Source organism: Peromyscus maniculatus, chromosome 10 (assembly GCF_049852395.1).
Source record: "Peromyscus maniculatus bairdii isolate BWxNUB_F1_BW_parent chromosome 10, HU_Pman_BW_mat_3.1, whole genome shotgun sequence".
In the NCBI taxonomy this organism is placed as follows: domain Eukaryota; kingdom Metazoa; phylum Chordata; class Mammalia; order Rodentia; family Cricetidae; genus Peromyscus; species Peromyscus maniculatus.
Genome location: NC_134861.1, coordinates 94562706 through 94584519, shown reverse-complemented (window position 1 = coordinate 94584519; position 21814 = coordinate 94562706). Strand labels below are relative to the sequence as shown.

General features: G+C 44.3%; 1 protein-coding gene across 13 annotated transcripts in view; it reads left to right on the top strand.

The window, feature by feature from the left end:
- Nucleotides 1–21814, top strand: part of Wdfy3 (WD repeat and FYVE domain containing 3) — a 253981-nt gene that overhangs the window by 134361 nt on the left and 97806 nt on the right. For 10 of the 13 annotated variants that reach the window (XM_076546791.1, XM_076546794.1, XM_076546795.1 and 7 more), the window contains 8 exons: nucleotides 3481–3938; nucleotides 5292–5375; nucleotides 10910–11087; nucleotides 11985–12199; nucleotides 15168–15280; nucleotides 17157–17388; nucleotides 18407–18507; nucleotides 18628–18846. In XM_076546791.1, coding sequence (XP_076402906.1) covers nucleotides 3481–3938; nucleotides 5292–5375; nucleotides 10910–11087; nucleotides 11985–12199; nucleotides 15168–15280; nucleotides 17157–17388; nucleotides 18407–18507; nucleotides 18628–18846 — 1600 coding nt within the window. The remainder of the gene's footprint in view (nucleotides 1–3480; nucleotides 3939–5291; nucleotides 5376–10909; nucleotides 11088–11984; nucleotides 12200–15167; nucleotides 15281–17156; nucleotides 17389–18406; nucleotides 18508–18627; nucleotides 18847–21814) is intronic. The other 3 variants (XM_076546790.1, XM_076546788.1, XM_076546793.1) reach the window with 1 other exon arrangement.

Sequence of the window (21814 nt, the reverse complement as noted above, 5' to 3'; positions counted from 1 at the left end):
ACTCTGAAGTCACCCATCGTCATCTATAAAATTGTAGTCATATTCTGTGCAGAGGTTTCCATCACATACAAAAGAGTTATAATGGGGCTCAAAGGTCCTGGCACTGTTTTCATTGCACCTTTCCTATGTTTAGATGTGTTCAGACACACAAGGGTTTCGCTGCCTACAGGACTCAGAATGGTAAGATACTTGGAATCTGAAAGAATCTATCATACCTAGCCTTAGAGTATGATAGACTGTGCCCAGGGGAGTGACAGTACAGTGTTCACAGTGTACACCCACTTCAGTGTGTTCTAGGCTGTGTCTGCAGGATGTGACAGTACAGTGTTCACGGTGTACACGCACTTCAGTGTGTTCTAGGCTGTGTCCCCAGGCTGTGACAGTACAGTGTTCACAGTGTACACTCACTTCAGTGTGTTCTAGGCTGTGTCCCCAGGACTGTGACAGTACAGTGTACACTCACTTCAGTGTGTTCTAGGCTGTGTCCAGGCTGTGACAGTACAGTGTTCACAGTGTACACTCACTTCAGTGTGTTCTAGGCTGTGTCCATAAGACTGTGACAGTACAATGTACACTCACTTCAGTGTGTTCTAGGCTGTGTCCCCAGGACTGTGACAGTACAGTGTTCACTCACTTCAGTGTGTTCTAGGCTGTGTCCCCAGGACTGTGACAGTACAGTGTTCACTCACTTCAGTGTGTTCTAGGCTGTGTCCACAGGACTGTGACAGTACAGTGTTCACGGTGTACACTCACTTCAGTGTGTTCTAGGCTGTGTCTGCAGGATGTGACAGTACAGTGTTCACGGTGTACACTCACTTCAGTGTGTTCTAGGCTGTGTCCTCAGGACTGTGACAGTACAGTGTTCACAGTGTACACTCACTTCAGTGTGTTCTAGGCTGTGTCCCCAGGCTGTGACAGTACAGTGTTCACAGTGTACACTCACTTCAGTGTGTTCTAGGCTGTGTCCAGGCTGTGACAGTACAGTGTTCACGGTGTACACTCACTTCAGTGTGTTCTAGGCTGTGTCCCCAGGCTGTGACAGTACAGTGTTCACAGTGTACACTCACTTCAGTGTGTTCTAGGCTGTGTCCCCAGGACTGTGACAGTACAGTGTTCACAGTGTACACTCACTTCAGTGTGTTCTAGGCTGTGTCCTCAGGACTGTGACAGTACAGTGTTCACAGTGTACACTCACTTCAGTGTGTTCTAGGCTGTGTCCAGGCTGTGACAGTACAGTGCTCACAGTGTACACTCACTTCAGTGTGTTCTAGGCTGTGTCCAGGCTGTGACAGTACAGTGTTCACAGTGTACACTCACTTCAGTGTGTTCTAGGCTGTGTCCACAGGCTGTGACAGTACAGTGCTCACAGTAGGGTCAGTTTCATCTCTCGTCCTTGTTAAAGTTACGCATGATGTGTACTTGCTGTGTTTTTCCCCCAGTGCTTTCAAAGAGTGATAGGTTTATGTGCCAGCCACTTTACAGACCAGTAAATTTTAGTTGGATTCTTGTGAGGTATCATTGTCTCCACTTGACTTTATTGAACACCGTGGCACAAAAAGCTGAAGTAATCAGTGTGATAAAGCGATTGGCTGTCAGAGCCAGAACTGGAATCCAGGCATTCTGGTTCTGTGGTCTGCACTTCTCTCCAGGATAACTTTAAGATTTTTAAAACACTGAATTTTCTTAACGTGCATTATAATTGTTACGAATAAATATAATTTATTAAACTTGACATTGTGGAAGTGATATTGATACAAAAAATTTTTAAGTAGAAATTAATTCTTAGCAAAAGAATAGAAGGGATATACTATGTTTTTATGTTTTAGTAAACATATTTCTTTTAAAATAACAAGTCACAGTATACACAGTGAAACCCTCATCACCCCTGAAGCAGTGTGTTTCAGAAGGGTGGTCACATAGTGTATGTAGCTATCCTATGGTAGCCCATAGACTTCCATTCTCTGGCTGCCCTTAGAAACGTGAAATAGTTTAAGAAGATGGCCTTCTGAAATGTGATGACTGCTAAGATGAGAATGTGTCTGAAGTGAGGGTAGACACTGACCTACCGTGTTACAAGAACTGAAACGGAGGAAGCGTCCATTGCATGTCACCAGATATCTGACCACAGTTCAGGACAGTATAATAACATGGTAGATGCATTTGGGGTACTAGAATTTCCTGGGTGTAAATCCCACCTTTGCTGTTCACTTAATATAGTGTAGAGTCTTTGATCATTGTTTTTTACCATGCCATATTTTATTCATCATCCAATAAAAATAATAATATAGGTTGAACTTCCCTGTTTTGAAAATCTAAAATAAAATTTTAAAAAAAAACTACAAATTCTAAAACTTAAAAAAAAATTAGGGTTTGCCTTCATGTATGCTTGTGCGCCCTGCGCATCTCTGGTACCCATGGAGGCCCAAAGACTCAGATGCCCCAGAACTGCGGTTACAGCTGCCATGTAAGCCCCACCCCCTCAGTGCTGGGAGCTGAAGTACCCTTGCAAGGGCATCCAGTGCTCATGATTGTTGAATCATTGTGCCATTCTCAAATTCTAGAACTTCCTGCTACGATGCCCATGTTGAAAATCCCCTACAGTAGAGCTTTGTTTCATACATACAGTTTTTAAAATACTACATTGTTCAGGCTATCTCCCTAAACCACATGCGAAAAACACAAGCAGATTTTCTATTCAGACTTGACTCCCATACCCATGGTATGCCATCCAATGTGTGTGTGTGTGTGTGTGTGTGTGTGTGTGTGTGTGTGTGTGTGTGTGTGTGTTCTGAAAACAGTCCACAAAGTTCCTGGACCTAAGCCTTTTGGATAAAAGGGACTCACTTTACATACTTAGCACACAACACTGTTGAGCAGTTAAAAAAGGCAGTTATGAAGGTCCTTACTACCTCGTAGAGTTAAATGGCTGATTACTCTTAGGTGATGAGTCAGGATGACGGGATGATTCATGCTTCCTTTGGTTGTTAGATCATATGGCTGACCTTGGACAGCACCTTTTACTGGTCTTCAGGTCTAATTCATTTTCTAAGTCTTCTACACCTGAGAAACTATGTGTATGAATCAAGGCCCTCAGTTCTTGGCTGCTCCTCCTCCTAGAATAATTTATCTTTGATACACTTACACAGTCCCAAGTTTTCAGGCGCATGTGATGTTAGACTGTATATTTTACTTATTTAATACAATCATTCTGTTAAGTAATTGAATTCATCGATAGCTTTATAAGTTAAACAAGGTAAGGCTTTTAGCCATTGTTTGGATCCAGTCTCATCAGGAAACATGTGGCAGTATTACCCGAAATCATATTCTGCTGCTCTATGACGTGCTTTATAGAACTATTTATTGGTTAAATGCCAAAAGCACTCATATCAAATAGTCACAGAATGACGTTCCCCTTTGATACTCCTGCATGGCAGGTTTCAGTTTTGAAGGTGAATGAATTTGTTTTCTTTTCTCCCGCAGGCCCTCCTCTCAGTCCTCCGAGAAAGCCACCGTTCAAGAACAGTTTTCAGGAAAGTTGGAGGCTTCGTGTACATCACATCCTTGCTCGTGGCTATGGAGAGGTCTTTGAGCTCCCCTCCCAAGAACGGCTGGGAGAAAGTGAACCAGAACCAAGTGTTCGAGCTCCTCCACACCGTGTTCTGTACACTGACGGCAGCCCTGCGCTACGAGCCCGCCAACTCCCATTTCTTCAAGACAGAGATTCAGTACGAAAAGCTGGCAGATGCTGTGCGATTTCTTGGCTGCTTCTCGGACCTTAGGAAAATAAGTGCCATGAATGTCTTCCCCTCAAACACACAGCCTTTCCAGAGACTGCTTGAGGAAGAGGCGGTCTCCGTGGACTCGGTGTCTCCCACCTTGCGGCACTGCAGCAAGCTCTTCATCTATCTCTACAAAGTAGCCACCGATTCTTTCGACAGGTACGGGCCTGCTTCGCCTCCTGATGGGCAGGGTGTGCGCCACGCAAGGTCAGCATTCAGACTTGAGTTAACTGGAAAGAAAGTGAAAACCAATAAATCTCTGTGTGCTTGAGGTCGGTCCCTCTACTCAGGACTGTTACTATTGCCCGGATGTTGAGTTTGTAGTGCAGGAGCCTGTGCTTGTCAGTAAATGAAGGTTCGGTTAGTTTCTGTTGCACTTCATGAAACAGCTTCTACGCCGTTTCCTTTCCTGGCATGTGTATTGTTCTTTCCTCTGAAAAATCACTAGGTGCATTGCATGTGGACGAGTTCATTTGGTTATCAGCTGGAGAAACGGTTATTATGATTCCTATTTCCAGGCTGATAGCAGATAGCCTGTCATGCTTCGTATTTCATAGTCTAGGGAAATGGCATGGCTCCCTAAAGAGACACACGGGTATCTAGAACCATTCCTGTCAGGAGCCCGTCAGAATCATTCCCTCACTCCTTCAGTGAACAAGTGCTTGGTGGAGACCTGCCGCATGCCAGGTCACTGTCCGTCCAGTCACTGTGACGTTAGCTCTGCCCAGTGTTACCTGTGTCCTGGCCACCTGCTCGCTGATAACGTACACACATAAACGTTTGCAGTGTTCAGTGATGCATGATGCTCTGGAAAAACCCAGGGTCCCGCACAGAAACACCGGAGAGCAACTTTACCCAGCATCATTCATTTTCATCGCTTTGACTGTGTTTTCAGTTAACTTCCCACTTGAAAAATAATGTAGTCACGCTCTGACGTCTCTAGTTTAAGCATTATCATTTTAATAGTTTCTCGTTTTCTTTCATATAATAAAAGTGAACTTTCCATTTCAGCCATAAATAGACCAAGTAACCAGGGATTCTCATACGATTTATATTTTTTTGTTCTTGGAGTCTCTACCTTTAAACATATACTGAGATGTTTCCTGCTTCTTAACAATATTTCTTAGTTATTACTAGGTTTAAAACTCCAGGTATATAGATTGTTTCTCATCTTGCGGTTAATTATTAACTGAGGACGCAGGACGTTGTGTATCCCTGGAGGCAGGAGCTGTGTAAACGCGTATAGACTCTCTGCTCTCTTCTCCTCCTTGCTGCTGAGCCCACTTCTTACCCCCGAGTTAGTGGCCTCTGTTTAACAAGATCCGCCTTAACACGGGGAGGAGCAGCCTCTGCCTCCAGCAGCTTTCCCGTTCTAGTCGGTCTGTGTCGTGCTCCTCCTGGTCCTTGCTCCTGCAGACTATGAAGCTGCTTCTCCTGACTCTGACCCTGCATCTGTTGTGAAACTAACCGGCGCTCTCCTCACCTCTAACCCGTCTGTTTTGTCATCTGTAGTCGCACAGAGCAGATCCCTCCTTGCCTGACAAGCGAGTCTTCTCTCCCCTCTCCTTGGGGAACGCCAGCTTTGTCCAGGAAAAGGTACTGGTCTTACCCGAGAAGTCCATCTGGAATGCTGGGGGTTTCCTGTGCTTACTTATGCGTTGATGTTTGTGCTTTGTAACGTAAGGTTCTTGTTTCGTTTAGGCTTGCTTTGGGGGACGTAAAAAAGTACTTTTCAGGTTTTCAGATTATTAGATTCCCTTGAGTATGTTGATGAAAGTAAAATGTGTTTTTTTCTAGAAAAGTACGGGGGACATGTAGTACAGTTTTCACTGTTACTGTGATCTGTAGAGCAGGCATACCGTCTATTGAGAATATCGTCCTTGGGCTGGGGAGACGGATGGCTCAGTGGGTGACGGGCTTGCTGCATGAGCCTGATGGCCGGAGTTCGGATCCCAGAACTCCTGGAAAAGCAGGTGTCTATAATCCCAGTGTTAGAAGGGGAGATGCAAGGCCGTAACAAGAGACTCTCCAGAAAGTTCATGGGTCAGCTAGCTTGGCATGCACAGTGTAAACAAGAGAGACTGTCTCTAACAAGGGGGGTGCAAGGACTGGTACCTGAGGCTGGACTTGACACCCCCCACACACACACACACACATGCATCATGCAGATGCGTGCTGTGTTCCTTCATACCGCCTCTTCCACCCTCCTCACACAGCATGCATGACACCAGGAAGCTGTGCATAGAGATGCTTACCCTAACCATGGACCATCTCGCCATGCTGCAGGGGCACTTGTGCTGACTCCTGCTCTCCTGCAGTGTACTCTCTTAAAGATAGAAGATCACTGTGGGCTAATGCTCCTTTAAGTAGGCTGCTCCCCTTTCTCATGAGGGATTGCTGTAGACATTCTGGTTTTACTGGTATTACAAAGTGACCCTCATAGCCCTTGAAGGAAATGTGTATTTTCTCAGTCAGGTTCAACTGGTTGAAATATGAAGCTGTAACAGAGACAAAGCTAAATTTTGAAAAGGGGGAGGAAAAAAAACTAAGTTTTTACTTTCATATTTCCCGTGAAAATGTGTAAGCTGGTCCATTTTATTGCACATTTAAATGTTATGAATTAAAGAAAAAAGAGCGAAAGAGCAGGTGATGATCCGAGAAGAGTTGAGATCCGTGTGAGAGTCTGTGAGCGGCTGCCCGAGTCTGATCGGCCTGTGCGGTTGGCGGCACGGATCCGTGTGAGAGTCTGTGAGCGGCTGCCCGAGTCTGGTCAGCCTGTGTGGTTGGCGGCATGGATCCGTGTGAGAGTCTGTGAGCGGCTGCCCGAGTCTGATGGCCTGTGCGGTTGGCGGCATGGATCCGTGTGAGAGTCTGTGAGCAGCTGCCCGAGTCTGATCGGCCTGTGCGGTTGGCGGCATGGATCCGTGTGAGAGTCTGTGAGCGGCTGCCCGAGTCTGATGGCCTGTGCGGTTGGCGGCACGGATCCGTGTGAGAGTCTGTGAGCAGCTGCCCGAGTCTGATCGGCCTGTGCGGTTGGCGGCATGGATCCGTGTGAGAGTCTGTGAGCGGCTGCCCGAGTCTGATCGGCCTGTGCGGTTGGCGGCATGGATCCGTGTGAGAGTCTGTGAGCGGCTGCCCGAGTCTGATCGGCCTGTGCGGTTGGCGGCACGCATGCTTACTTCCGCCTCTGCTGACCTCACAGGCTGCTGCCGCTCCTCGGCTCCTGGAGGACCATCTCCAACTGGGGTGTATGACAATGAATCTGAGAGTCTGTCTTATTAGTGACAGTTGTTCAGGTTACAAAACGAATATAATTGTGGGTGAGGGATCAAAAATATCACACATTCCGTATTTTTTTTCCCGTGCCAGTAAGTTCAGTCAACAGATTGGAATTTTGGTTTTTATTGAATGCACATGAGCTTTTTTCTTCTCATTCCATGAGCAATATAGTCTAAGAGCTAGTGTATTGAATATGATAAATAATCTAGGTAAGAGAACGTGCCTAGATTACAAGCACATGTTACCCCATTTATATGTAAACTTGAACATGCATGGAGTTGGCTCACTAGAGGGTCTACTTCTAATCCGCTGGGATAAGCAGGGCCAATTAAATCCCTATTGAAATATCCATTAGGGAGGTGAGCATACATTTTATTTTTTGTCTTAAATTTATACTGGGGCTTGTGTCCCATTACAATTAAACATGAATAGTTTTAAATAAATGTTGCTTGTTCAATATATTTGTACCCTCAAATGTCTTTTTCTTGTTTGTGTGGTACTATGAGTAAATAGGGCTTTATGCATGCCAAATTATTTTCTCTTCAAGAATTGACCTTAATTCAAGAAGACATGCATTAGATAAAATTGAGTTAATTCAGTACAGCTTTCTGTTGCAAAGTTAAAAAATATTTAAGTTTGAACATTAATGTGTTCATGATCTCAAAAACTAGTAAATATTAGAGAAAGAATTATATTTATGAGGTAGAATGAAATTTTTAGTTTTAGTTTTCATATGAAATTACTATAACTCCTGATTTTAAAATGACTATATTATAAATGATAAAGACCTATAATTTGCTATGTTCTAAAATATTTAGTCCTAATATGTATTTGCTGAAACTCACAGAGTAGGAATTGACAGTCTAAAGAATATATTTCTTTAAAAAAAAAAATCTGGAAGTGTGTGTTATTTAAATGACAGTTGACAAAGAGAAATGGTTCTGTCTAGAGTTCCGTGTGGCTTTAAATCAGAGTACGTTTTCATTGTTTGCAGTGCAGCTCTCTAGACATACGGGGACCTAAGGGAGAGCTGTCACTCAGGCAGCGGAGTGTGTGTGAAGAGCCCTAGTCATGTGCATTCTCCATCAGTCTTACAAACCCGCTGCCACCTGACGCTCTTCACGCCAAATTCAATGTAGCCCTACCCCCACCTCTGCCCCGCCCCCACTACTCGGGATTAGTCATGGCCACTTACACATGCCAGGAAAGCTTTCTCCCACTGAGCCGCATCCCAGCCCCCATGCCAACAGTTTCAGGGTGCTATTTAGGTCAGGTTGTCCCCTCTTGAGTTATAATCACAAGCAAATACTACAATATATTTATTCACACATCCAAATATAGTACATCTTGAAATTAGAATAGTCATTTGTTCACATTATTTCTAGAACTCCTCAACAAATTACATCAGCCCATGGGCATCTCTTCCTTTTGGCCTCACATGTTGAGTTTGTTGGCAAAGGACAGACCAGCCTTGTACTGTGTTTTCCTGATCAGCAGAACATCCCAACACTAAAGAAGTTTGAACTTCTGATCCTTGTCCTACATGAAAAACCTGGGGGTTGTCTCTACCTTTAAAATAGGAAGAACTAGTCAGCCTCGTGTTTGAGGAACTAACACATGTGACTTTCTTATTACAATAAGAGAAATAGTAGGGCAAAGTTATAGTTGAGCAGTGTTGAGAGTTAGGAGAAGCAAAACACAAAATAGTCAAAACTCTTCAAAACAGATCTGTGGGGAAGGTTGCAGCCATTAGTTACTGTACAGATACGTGTGCCTTGAAATACCTGGTAAAAGCCAGATAGACTTTGAATATTTGACTACCAAAACAGGCTCACAAAACTTAATTGAATGGGAATTTAAGGTGGAGTATTAAGTAAGCAGCAATTTCTAGTAGTTAAAAGTTATTACAACATTCATATTAGTTGATGTTTGAAATATCATTTTATTCCCTTTGCAAACAGGTCTTGCTTGTAAATTAACTATTTAATAAACTTACCATAATCCATAATTAAAGATTGGTCATACCTATTATTTGGTAAGAATTGTTACTATATTTACAGCCCTATAAAACACACATAACTTTACTGAATTTAAAAAAACACATTTTAGGTTTTTAACAATGTTTGCAGTGTTTTCTGCTTATGACAATATTGTCATATATGGTTTGTGAAGTTTGCTGCTGTAATACTTATCCATTAGTGAAGAGTTTAATTTCTAAAGACAAAAGGTATCTTTGTGAGTATGGCCATGATTTAAGTTCAAATTTGAATCAAACTATTAATTCAGAAAAACATTTCAAAGGAAAGCCTATATGTAAGATGTACAACTGAAATCTTTATGTATACAGCATGTATGACTGCAGGCCAGAAGAGGGCACCAGATCTCGCTACAGATAGTTGTGAGCCACCATGTGGTTGCTGGGAATTGAACTCAGGACCTCTGAAGGAGCAGTCAGTGCTCTTAACCTCTGAGCCATCTCTCCAGCCCCCGATAAAAGTATTTTTAGGAATAAAGAGAACAAATACGAGGCAGCTACCTGTTAGTAAGATACACTTAGAAATCTTAGCTCTTCCTCTTTTAGAAGTATTTTTACTTTATGTGCGTGAGTGTTTTGTTTGCATGTGTGTGGGTGCACTGTCTGCTGTGCCTGGTGCCCGGAGAGGCCAGAAGAGGGTGACAGACCCCCGGAGCTGGAGTTACAGACAGTTGAGAGCTGCCCTGTGGCTGCTGGGACTGAACTGGAGGCCTCTGCAAGAGCAGCAAGCACGCTTAACCTCTCTGCCGTCTCTCCAGCCCAGAAATCTTTCTTGATAAGTTTAGAAGTTACATCTTTCTGAATGTATCCAGCCTAATCCGGGGAGTAAAACCATGAATGGGTCCAGGATTGCTGACTTAAACAAAGGGAACACGTGTGCAGCTGATGCTTTCCTAGAATTTCTGTAAAAAGAGAATAGTACGTTTTTTGAAAACGTGGCAGTGCCAGTTCTTTTTTACGAAGTCACTGAAGTGAGGCATCTGTTTCCCAAGCTGCTCCTGAGCTGGAGAGCTGGGACAGCATGGCTCTGAGTGACAGAGCTCTCTGCCTTAGATTAGACTGAGACCCACCCATTGGAACTAGAGCGCCCACAGGCCATGGCTGGTCCCAAGTGCTGGACAGCAGAAACGTGCGCTTCCATGAATTGTAGATGAGTAGATTAAGAGGTGGGAGGAGGAGTCAGGGAATGGCTTGACTGTCCATCTGAACGAAGCGTGTTGTATAAAAGACACCTGCTCGGTTCATAAAGGCTGAATGTTTTCATTAACAGTGGAGAGACACACAACTGTGAAGGTAGCTCCAGGTTAGCCCAAGACTTCTCAGCTGAGCCAGCACTCACTCAGCTGCCTCTGCTAGAGCAGGCCACTTACATTGTGGGCTCATGAGTCTGTTGCCCTTGAGTCAAGGGAAGATTCTCACCACACAGGTAGTTTCAAAAGACTCTCATTGGGTGACGCAGTTTAGTTAGAGATCATCCAAACGGTTGTCTTCTTAGACTTGTGACTCTTTCACCTGCCGTGATTTAGAACTATCTTCTAAATCTTTAGAAGATTTAGAACTATCTTCTGGTGCGGGTGCCACTGTTGAATGGAGTAACCAAAGAGTAGATGGTGCAGACAGTATCAGCCAAGAATCAATAAGTTGCCTGCATAACTCAGTGAGGTGGTGATACGTTGCCCACTCATCAGGTCTTTTCTAACTCCCTGAATGGCAAGGCTTTCTGCTTATCAATGATTGAAAACGATAGGACAAGAGGAACATGAACCAGGCGTGTGACTTTAAGCGGATTCTCAACCAGCCTTACTTTTTTTTGTAGGCATGCATTTCATTGTGTTTCGACTCCTCCTGTGTATCCTGCGAAAGGTGTCACCGACCTGAAACTTGATGTGACAAGTTCACCGCTACAGAGTTCCGACGCCGTCATCATCCACCCTGGAGCCATGTTGGCCATGCTGGACCTCCTGGCCTCTGTGGGCTCAGTGACACAGCCAGAAGTAAGCTGGGTTATGGTAGTCTCTCCATGTTTAGTGAATGGAAGGAAAGTGTGTTTTTACATGAGAAATAAGGACCAGGAAGAGCATGGAATACAGCTGACCCATCACATCCTCAACAGGAAACCCCTGTTTGAGCCATGCTTTCCAGATATTGGCTATGTTTTTGAATAGTTCATTTGGTACCGGTAGAACCCAGATGGTTACTTCTGGTATAAGAGTCTCTCTGTTTCCCCTTGTAAATCTTGATCAGTGGTGCCAATGGCTAATGGGTATCACAGAAGAAAAACTGCCTGCCTACAGGTACCACAGGAGCCTGTTTATCTGTTCTGTCTCGTAGCACTCAAAAGTTTGGGTGGTTTACAGTTGGGGTGATTATTTTTGCTAAAACGTTATATGGATACTAAGCCCCAAAGTGTCACAAATGTGAATGACAAACTTCCTTTAAGCTGGTTACCTACTGCCATGAAAAAGGCTTCCTGCCCCAGACACTCGAAAGGCAAAGGCCAGCCAGTTTCTGAGTGCTCAGCCAGCGTGTTCTACATATTAAGTTCCTGGCTACACAGTGACACCCTGCCTTAAAGAAAAGACAAGGAGACTTTACACCTGTTTCTATGGAAACAGAGCTACTATTATTGCATAATTGTGTTCAAAAAATGTCAAGGAGAACAGAGTTCAGTCAAGGATGCATGGAGCGAAATCAAAATGAGATTTCTGCTTGACCTCAGTCTTCCATTGCTGTATTTATTGCTTTGAGCTAGTTTCCTAATTTATGTGAGTATGTTTTCAAGTAAATAAAACGTGAGATTACAAGTGGAGCTTCATGTAGAAGGAACTGCCCCCCTCCCCCCCACGTCACTAAGGATACCCTGATGGCATGCATCTCTTTGTACACTTCAGCATGCTTTGGACCTTCAACTGGCCGTGGCCAATATTTTGCAATCGCTGGTGCACACAGAGAGAAACCAGCAGGTCATGTGTGAAGCTGGTCTTCATGCACGGCTGCTGCAGAGGTGCAGCGCTGCGCTGGCTGACGAGGACCACTCGCTGCACCCACCCCTCCAGCGCATGTTTGAACGCTTAGCCTCCCAGGCCTTGGAGCCCATGGTGCTGAGGTGAGTGAACCCTTTTTCGTATTTACCCGTTGTAAAGGCAGTTCTTGGAGTCTTTGCATTTGAGGTGAGGGTCCTGTGCCCTATTCTGACCCTGTGGTGCAGGCCTGCAATCTCAGACACTCAGGAAGCTGGAACAAGATGGAGAGGTGGGTCCCAAACGAAAGCCCTGACTGTTGGTGATCGCCTGGGGACCTGAGTGCCATGTTGTCTCACAGGGAAACATGAATGAAGTCTGAGGATGTACTCAGTGGTAGAGTGCTCGCTTAGCATGCAGAAGTCTTAGGTCCAATGCCCAGTTCCACAAAAAATAAAATGTTTCCTTTCATGGACGTAATTAAGCAAAATATGGACAAACTACAAAATGAACTAACTCTTTAGAAGTGGCATGACTCCATTCCTGGCACTTGTGAGTCTGGGGCAGGAGGATTGTGAGTTATGGCCAGACTGGCTACCATGGTGACCCCTTGTCTCCAACATTAGAGAAATAAATGGGCTGTGTGTGCTTTATGTCATACACATGCTCTTATCCTCCCCATCCCTAATCTGTGGACACCACTACTCTGTACTCCAGCACCATAATTGTGTCAACTTGCACACACACACACACACACACACACACACACACACACACACACATACACTACAGAATATGTGACATTTATAGATGGATCATTTTTATTTATAGTGCTCCTGAGATACATGCAAGTTTTTAATGTATAGCATTAATTAGTTCCTTTCTATTTATTGTTAAATAATATTCTGTGGTGTGAACATACCACAGTTTGTGAATCACTCAAAATTGTATGCATGTATTTGTATGTGAGTGTGTGTATATGCGCATGCACACATGTGTGTGGTGGGCAGGAGAGGGGTAATGCTGACAATCAGCTGAGGGCCTCATGCATGCTGGACAAGCACTCTGCTTCTGAGCTGTATCGCTAGCTCAAGAAGAATGTATGTTTTAATTCAAGAGGGGTCGGTTTTTAAACTTGTCTGGGGCTAGTGAGATGGCTCAGCAGTTGAGAGCATCGGTTGCTCTTGCAAGAGACTCCAGTGTGATTCCCAGAACCCGCATGGGGACTTAGAACCCCTCTGTAACTCCAGGTCCAGGGGATCCAAAACCCTCTTCTGGCCTCTCTGGCACCGAGCGCACATGTGGTGCACAGCAATACACAGAGGCGAAATTCCCATACTCATAAAATTAATATAGGTAAATCTTTTTTAAAAACATGTTTTTCCTGTTTTCTTTGAAATATAACCAAATAGATCTGGTAATACATTACCTTATTCCTTTATTTTTACAAACGTAACTATAGTTTATCGTTCTGAGACTGTACACTGCTCTGTGATTATTTCTGTCTTGTGTCAAAGTACTGTTTTTTTGTTTTGTTTTGTTTTGTTTTGTTTGGTTTGGTTTGGTTTGGTTTGGTTTGGTTTTTCGAGACAGGGTTTCTCTGCGTAGTTTTGCGCCTTTCCTGGAGCTCACTTGGTAGCCCAGGCTGGCCTCGAACACACAGCGATCCACCTGGCTCTGCCTCCCGAGTGCTGGGATTAAAGGCGTGCGCCACCACCGCCCAGCTGTCAAAGTACTGTTATCATGAAACTTGAAAAGCTTTTCAAAAGCATGGCTGAGATGTTATATGTGATTTTTGAAGCACATTGAAAAATTACTATTAAGAAAACCACTTGATGTAAACATGTCAAACAGCATTGTGTTGGGTACATGACCCCTCCATGACAAGGTTCTGAAGGACTGCTACTGTGTGTGATGCCTGGACGCGATGCTGGATGTGTGCACACAGCCAGGGGGACATGCTCAACAGATCATCTCCTAGCCCTTTGCAGTATTCTAGACTCCTTCTGGTACTAAAATAAGAACAAGAAGTTAGCCTAATTTGTAACTGTTACAGGGATGAGATCTTATTTACCTATTATTACATGCTATTATTTGAACCCTTACTCTATTTGAGATATAAGGAAAACATTGGTAACCAGATAATGGAAAGAGCTTTATCTGAAAAAATGTACAGCCTAGGAGAGGAATATAGTCACATAAGCAGGAAATTAAAATACTGTGTAGAAAATTCTGTAATAGCAGTGTTATAGAATATACTTAAGGGCAACTTACCCAAAAATTTTAGGGAGGGTGGCACAGAGCCAGCTGGCTTTTTAAAGGATGGCAATTTAGAAATAGAATACGGAAGGCAACCAGATGAAATCCAGGGGCAATGCCCTTCGCAGTGAGAGAGACAGACATGACAGTCCAGTGCAGTGCAGCACTCCTGTGACGTGAAGACCGAGCTGGATTTGGGTGGGGAGAAAGAGGGTGCCACGAAGCCCAAGCGGAAGGCAGACATCATGTCACCTGTGGTGTTCCATGCCAGCCTTTGGGGAGTTGGGGCTTTCACCTGCTCAGAAGGAACAGCCATTGAAGTGTTAGCAAGGCAGAGACAGTCTGTAGGTTTGAATTTTGAAGGACAGTAATGAGTAGGTTGTGTTAGGACGAGGTGGGAGTCACAGGACGTAATGAAGACTGCTTCTAGAATACAAAAACAGGGTGGTTGGTCTGGGTAATAGTAGAGGGCTGGGAAGGAAGGAGCAGATTAGGGACAGTTTGGGGAAGTAGGATTAGCATGATTTCGGGATTTTATGAATATAGAAAGCAAAGTAAATGAGAAGAATCTGAACACACTTCAATGATGTTTGGGTAGAAGGTGATGTAGGGACGTGAGACACTCCGGAACCTTTTTTAGGTTGTGAAAAATGTACGTTAGGAAATGCATGGTAGATGTACAGGCATATAGTGGTTACAATATGAAGTTAGCATCGCATGCTGCATCATAGCAGCTCTCTCTTGTGTTGTAACCGCTCTATTATAACTCCGTATGCCCCAGCTCCACCCCGTGACGTGATGTGGTGTTCTATAACACTCTCAGCCAAGGAGTGACTTTGCCTTTCTCTTCTTCAGGGAGTTTTTACGCTTGGCAAGCCCTTTGAATTGTGGTGCCTGGGACAAAAAGCTGCTGAAACAATACAGGGTTCACAAGCCAAGTTCACTGAGCTACGAGCCGGAGATGAGAAGTAAGCTGAGTTTTGGAACTCCTTGTCTTGGTTTATTTTGTTAAGGAAATCCATAATGGGTATTTGTGATAATTTTCAGAAACAGAAGAGTTGGTTGCTGTTTGAGCAGCGTCACAAGTTGAGGTTGTCTTGATGTGAGGGGTAAGGAGCGATGGGCAGTGCGAGGATACAGGCAGGTTGGCCCCTGGTGCGGAAGAGGGAGGACCCCCATCTCAGAGGAGGTACACTCGCTTTCCCAAGTAGCCCCTGCTGTCCAGACTGGAGATTGGATCGTTTAAATGGAGCAGTGTGTTTGCAGGACAGCTGAAGCATGGGAAATTAGAACTCAACAAATACAACACCAGGCCTGCGAGGGAAAGAGGGGATCAGATGGCTTCTGGAGGAAGGTGGTCCTGTGTCACGAGGGAGGTGTCCTGTGGGTCATTCACGGGAACCAGTCAACTCATCCGCTAAATAGCTTGAATGAGCGCAGGCAAGCTAGAATGGAATCAACAGAGGTCTGGAGGAGATGTGGTCTCCTAGACAACTGTAGTAGATTTGCTGGTAGCCTCCAGGGAGATGTCATGCCGAGCGGAGGAGCAGAATGTAGGCACTGCCCACTAGCCTGTCGGTGTCATGGGATGCCAACAGACACCATCCACCCAAAACTGGTGAGAAATAGCTCAGTGGAGTCCAGCTGCACCGGATTCCATCCTGTGGTTTTGGGATTTCCTTCCATGGTTAATTCTGTGATTTTGTGCATTTTTTCCTTTACAATTCCTTCTGGATCATTGCTGGCCATGGTGGTCCAGCAGGTAAGGTGGAATAGAATAACCATTAAGTAGACAATGCCAGTGCAGAGATGGTCTTTAGGAAGCTAGAGTGCCTCCTTTTCCTTGGCTTTTGATGGCCGGGGATTAATCCTGTGCTGGCAGCTGCTCTGTCCCTGTCTCCCTTTGCACTGCAGCTGCTTTGAGCATATACATCAGGATCATCCCCTTCAGTTCTGAGGTGAGACTTCTGAAGTTAGATTATCAACCTGCCGCCAGTGTTCCCTGCCACCAGTCACCACCACTGTTACTGCTGTGTTATGGAAACTTAAGACCTTTTGAGTTCCAGCCTGGTTTCATGGGAAGGCAGGATATATTACACTTTTTCATGCCCATTAATATATTTATGTATTTTTGTTTCTTTTTGTGTTTTACACAGTTCTTTAAAATTGAGTTGTAATTTCCTTTGTTACAATAGAGACAAAAGTAGTCCCTAAAGAAGTATTAAAACATGATCATGGTTGACCTTGCACCGGACACACTGAAGATACCACGTAGTTCATCTTCAGAGGGAACACTTTCTTTGTTGCATTTGAGATGTTCCCTGGAAGGACAGGACTGTTTATCAGCACTTGTGTACACATAGGGATCCTTTAACTCAATGTTTTTATGATTGTGTTTTATCCCGATAGATCTGAGGATACACAAGATGGGGAAGACAGAATAGAGTGTTGCTCTTCCTCTCCGAGATCCTCGGTTTCTTTCTGTGACGGTGCTCTTGAGCAAAACTGTTTTCCTTTCAAAGAGAGATGATGAGAAGCACTGTTGTGAATAGAGCGGCACACACCCCTCACCTGAGACGTAGTTCTGTTGTGGGAGTGGGCTTGAGCGCTGACCGCGGGCACTCAGATCCTTTTTAATTCTCAGTGTCTGGTGTGTCTGCAGTGTGCATGCTGCCTTGATGGTAAGGGAAAGAAGGAGAGCAAGCTCTTCGAGTCGGAAAGGGAATATACAACATTGCAACTACAATTGGTCCTTTGTATCAACCAAGAAAATTCTAGGGTGTGACATTAACTCATCTGGTAAAGTTGCTGTGAAATTGAGCGTGTTTTCCCGCTGCCTTGCAGGCAGTATGGTCACCTCCCTGGAAGGTCTGGGCTCTGACAACGTTTTCAGTTTACACGAAGATAACCATTACAGGATAAGCAAAAGTCTAGTCAAGTCTGCAGAAGGAAGCACTGTGCCCTTGACCAGGGTAAAGTGTCTCGTCTCCATGACAACCCCTCATGACATCAGACTCCACGGCTCGTCTGTTACGCCAGCGTTTGTTGAATTTGACACATCCCTTGAAGGCTATGGGTAAGGAAACTGCAAAGCAGCCGGGCCTTGCTCTTAGGGCCTTGCTCTGGCATCGTGAGCCTTGTTGAGATCTTTGTAAACAGACTGGATTTAAACTGCTGGGTTAAACTATGCTATGATACATTCTGGACTGCGTGTTTTCAAGTGATTCCAGTTCTTGGAGCATACTGTTTCTAGGTTCACCTTTCTGAATTATTTATCATATTAACTATATTGGTATAATAATGGAGTTCATAATTGAGGGCCATGGTTGAATAAGGTTTTCTAAGTGTGATTGTGGATGAAATCGCTTTATTGGGTCACATTCAGCTCATTCATGTATTTTCTCTGAGTGGCAGAATTGTCTCATCCTAGATGGAAGCTGCTGGAATAGAGGAAGTGTCTTATCGGGCCCCTTCCAGAGAGTTAGCCAACTCCTGGTTTAATAAGTATGAGCTGTAGATAATAGATAAACTTAGATGGAAAGCTCTGATTGGGTTCTATCATCTTGTCTCAAACTTACGTAGGATAATGCATGAGTGCATGATTGATAATGTCAGCTGTCTGCCTGTCTACTCAGTGACATCAGTGATATCATATGAGTAACTAAATATCCTGAGACTGTTACAGTTACAAAAGCAGAAATAAGACTCTATAGTGAACCTCCAAATTTGTGAAGTCCACTGGCCTCAAAGTATCCACAAATATGTCCAGGTGCTAAATTATGATGAAGCATTGCAGGAAGATTTTTTTTTTTCTGCGATAATGAAATTACTGAGTGTTTGATTGAGATTGTATGTTTGTTTTACATATGCAAATTTAACCATAATTGTAAGTAATTTAAATTTTACACAGTACTGCCAGGGGTTTGAAAGTCCATCATTTGATGTTCTCACATTATTGAAAGGCAGGAAGGGCTCTGGTCGCCTCAGGTGTATCTCACACTCTCTAATCTCCAGCTACAGTTACATACTTAGTTTGCATGTCCCTTGTGTAAAGACAGAGTGGATCTCTCACTCGGGTGTGTTTTCTTCACCAGCTGCCTATTTCTGCCCAGCTTGGCTCCCCATAACGCCCCTACCAATAACGCTGTCACGACGGGGCTTACTGATGGGGCCGTGGTCAGTGGCATTGGTTCCGGTAAGTGGTGTTCCTTTCTCAGTAGATACTTTGACTAACAGCTCCTGCGCTATTCCTGCCTCCTAAGAATGTAAACGGGAGCCACAAAGCCCCTTCATTCTTTCTCTCCTCTGGCTCTAGGTGAGAGGTTCTTCCCGCCTCCTTCTGGCCTAAGCTATTCCTGCTGGTTCTGCATTGAACGCTTCAGTTCTCCTCCAAATAACCACCCTGTCAGGCTCCTCACGGTTGTGCGGCGAGCGAATTCCTCTGAGCAGCATTATGTGTGCCTGGCCATAGTTCTGTCCGCCAAAGACCGGTCCTTGATCGTTTCCACGAAGGAGGAGCTACTCCAAAATTACGGTTGGTGTCAGCTTCTTTCTGTTCATGATTCTACAAGAGAAAAATCCACCTTAACTAATATTGGTTTGTAAGTTCAAAGTGATCTTCCTCATCTGGCTTTCATTAGGCTAGTGTAGAACAGGTTATGTGGATTCTTGCATATATATTCTTGGAGAATTTCCTACATGTATGCTATGTCTTGTGGTCCTAAGTACACCCCGCTTAAGGCACTTTGAAAAGTGAGTTAGAAAACACCAGAGGCTGAGCCTGACTGAGGGTGCATCCCTCGTACTGGTGCTCAGGATTCTGCTGGGGCAGCTCTTGGTGTTCGCGCTGTTTGGCTGAAATGATGATTGAGTGTGTGATGGGCGAGAGGTACTCATAGAGCACCGGGGTACTTAGGGGCAGCTCTGTGCTTCTGCGCTGTACACAGCAACATCTCTGTCACTTCCCCGATCATTTACCTTGAGGCTTGCATTTTTATAATTCTGAATTCCCCCAACATGCAGTCTCTGACTCTGGTGTGCAGCAAAACTCCAAACTCAAAGCATTCGTGAAGATCTTCCTTCTTAAAAAATAGAAATTACATTATAAACATAAACCCCAGACTACTCAGTTTTCTTTGTTCTAAATATAAAAATTAAAAACACAAGAATTTTTATCATCTAACTTTTGTTCTTTTAACCAAAATATTTCATTGATTGATGTGGTTATAACAAATATTAATGGAATATGCATGTTAACTTTTAAGTATAATTATGAGGTTTCTTAGTGTCTTCATGATGCCTTACACAGCACTGAGAATCAGTGTAATTAATTTCAAAATTCTTATCGTCAGCGCTGAGGATGATTTCTGAAGTGGAAGCCGTCCATGAGCTTCATGCCAGCGTAACAATAAACAGTTAAATACGAAACTCATTGTTGCACGTCATTTGCCCTCAGTGGCGTGGGTTGTTGGCTTCTTCCTCATGAAGCCTGGTCTGATCTGATCTGATGTTGTGGGGAACCCATTTCAGCCCCTCACTGTGTTCTCCACCCTTCCTCACACTCCCCTGGATCAGTTTCCCTTGCCTCTTCCCTTCAAAAGTAATATTCTTTGGTCAGTCTGTTCTCCTGCGGGGAGAAGGGGTCAGCATTTCTGTTTGCTTAAGGCTACTTTACCCCAGGAGCCGTGAAATCATTAAGAAAAAAAGTCTATCTGGGTCCTCCGCTTAGTGTTTGAATTCCACAGGCCTAGTGGACATTGCATTTAAAGACTTGAGTATTCTTCTGTGCAGGCCCTTGCCATTTATTATAAAACCTACCTCTCCCCTTTGTCTTGATGACTGATGACCCGTAGCTAATTAGCCATACGAAGCCTCGAGTAGCCCTCCATAACTGTCATGCTTTGCCCTGTCCTGCTGTGGAGCACACCCACCTTCCTCCCCAAAAGTGAAACTCTCACACCGTTGCTGTTGGTTCGCTTCTGAGATGGAAATCTCACTGTTAGCCCAGGCTAGACCTGGAATTCCTGATCCTCCTGCCTCTGTCCCTGGTGCTGTGATTACAAGCATGCACTGCCATGTGCAGTGTTAGGATTGAGTCCAGGCTTTCATGCATGATCAGCAAGTACTCTGTGAACTGACCTATCCCCCCCCCCCCCCACACACACACACACATCTTAGTTAGGTTTTCTATTGCTGTGAAGAGATACCATGACCATGGCAACTCGTATAAAGGAAAAATATTTAATTGGGGTGGCTCACTTACAGTTCAGAGGTTTAGTCCATTATTGTCATGGTGGGACATGGTGGCATGTAGGCAGATGTGGCACTAGAGCAGTAGCTGAGACTTCTACATCTTGCATAGGCAATAGGAAGTAAGCTCTCGTTGGGCATGGCTTGTACATATATGAGACTTCAAAGCCCACCTCCACAGTGACACACTTCCTCCAGCAAGCCCACACCTATTCCAACAAGGCCACACCTCCTAATATTGCCATTCCCTTTGGGGACCATTTTCTTTCAAACCACCACACACCCCATAGAATTTTTAAGTAATATCATCTCCAGTACTGGAGAATACTTACTGTTTCATACTAGGGGAGAGGAAGCACAAGATTTCTCTGTGGTGTGCCTCTCCAGGGTGTGCAGGGGAGGTGTCTGTGCCACTATAAATGTACACAATGTACACAAGTCAGTGCAGTAGTTAGTTCCACATGTGTCCTGGGGGTCAAACTCAGGTCATCAGGCTCAGTAGCAAGTGCCTTTACCCAAGCACCTTCTCACAGAGCTGGTTGTGTGTGTGTGTGTGTGTGTGTGTGTGTGTGTGTGTGTGTGTTACTGTGATCTCCTGAGACCCTCTCCACTTCCCATGTGGTCTCTCGGTCCTGCTCCTGTTGTACATCACCCAGTGGATGGGCAGCTGTGGTATCTTAACTCCTCAAGGAATTCTCATTCTAACATACAATCTGATGTTTCACTGTAATAGCTATCGTTTTGTTTGTATTTATTTCATATAATTGCAACTTGACTCTTAAATTATTTATTTGTGTGTTCTTTCTTGTCTGCTTTAAGTTGTGTGGTTATGGGTTATGTTAGCTCCTTCCTGCCCCCTTTCAAATGTGGTTTTAACCTTCTCCCTGATGTCTGCCCCCCTACAAATAGTAAGAAAAGGTAGGATTGGGTTATAGTTCAGGGGAGGACTATGTGTTGACACGTGTCCTGCTCTGGATTTGACTCCTCATATCATAAAGAAGAACAAACAAAACAAAAGACAGTAATGTTAATTTTCAATTAGATGAACATTAAAATAAAATTCATATAAACCCATTGTTTCTTTTTATTCTTATAGTTGATCAGATTTACTGGGAATGGAGACAGCAAGGGCCCGGGAGGGGTTGGGGTGAGAGAAGTTTGGAGGGAGAATGGGAAGGGAGGAGTACTGTAATTACATTACAACCTTGAGAAGAACGTTCTCCCTGTCCTGTGATCTTACTGTTTACATATGA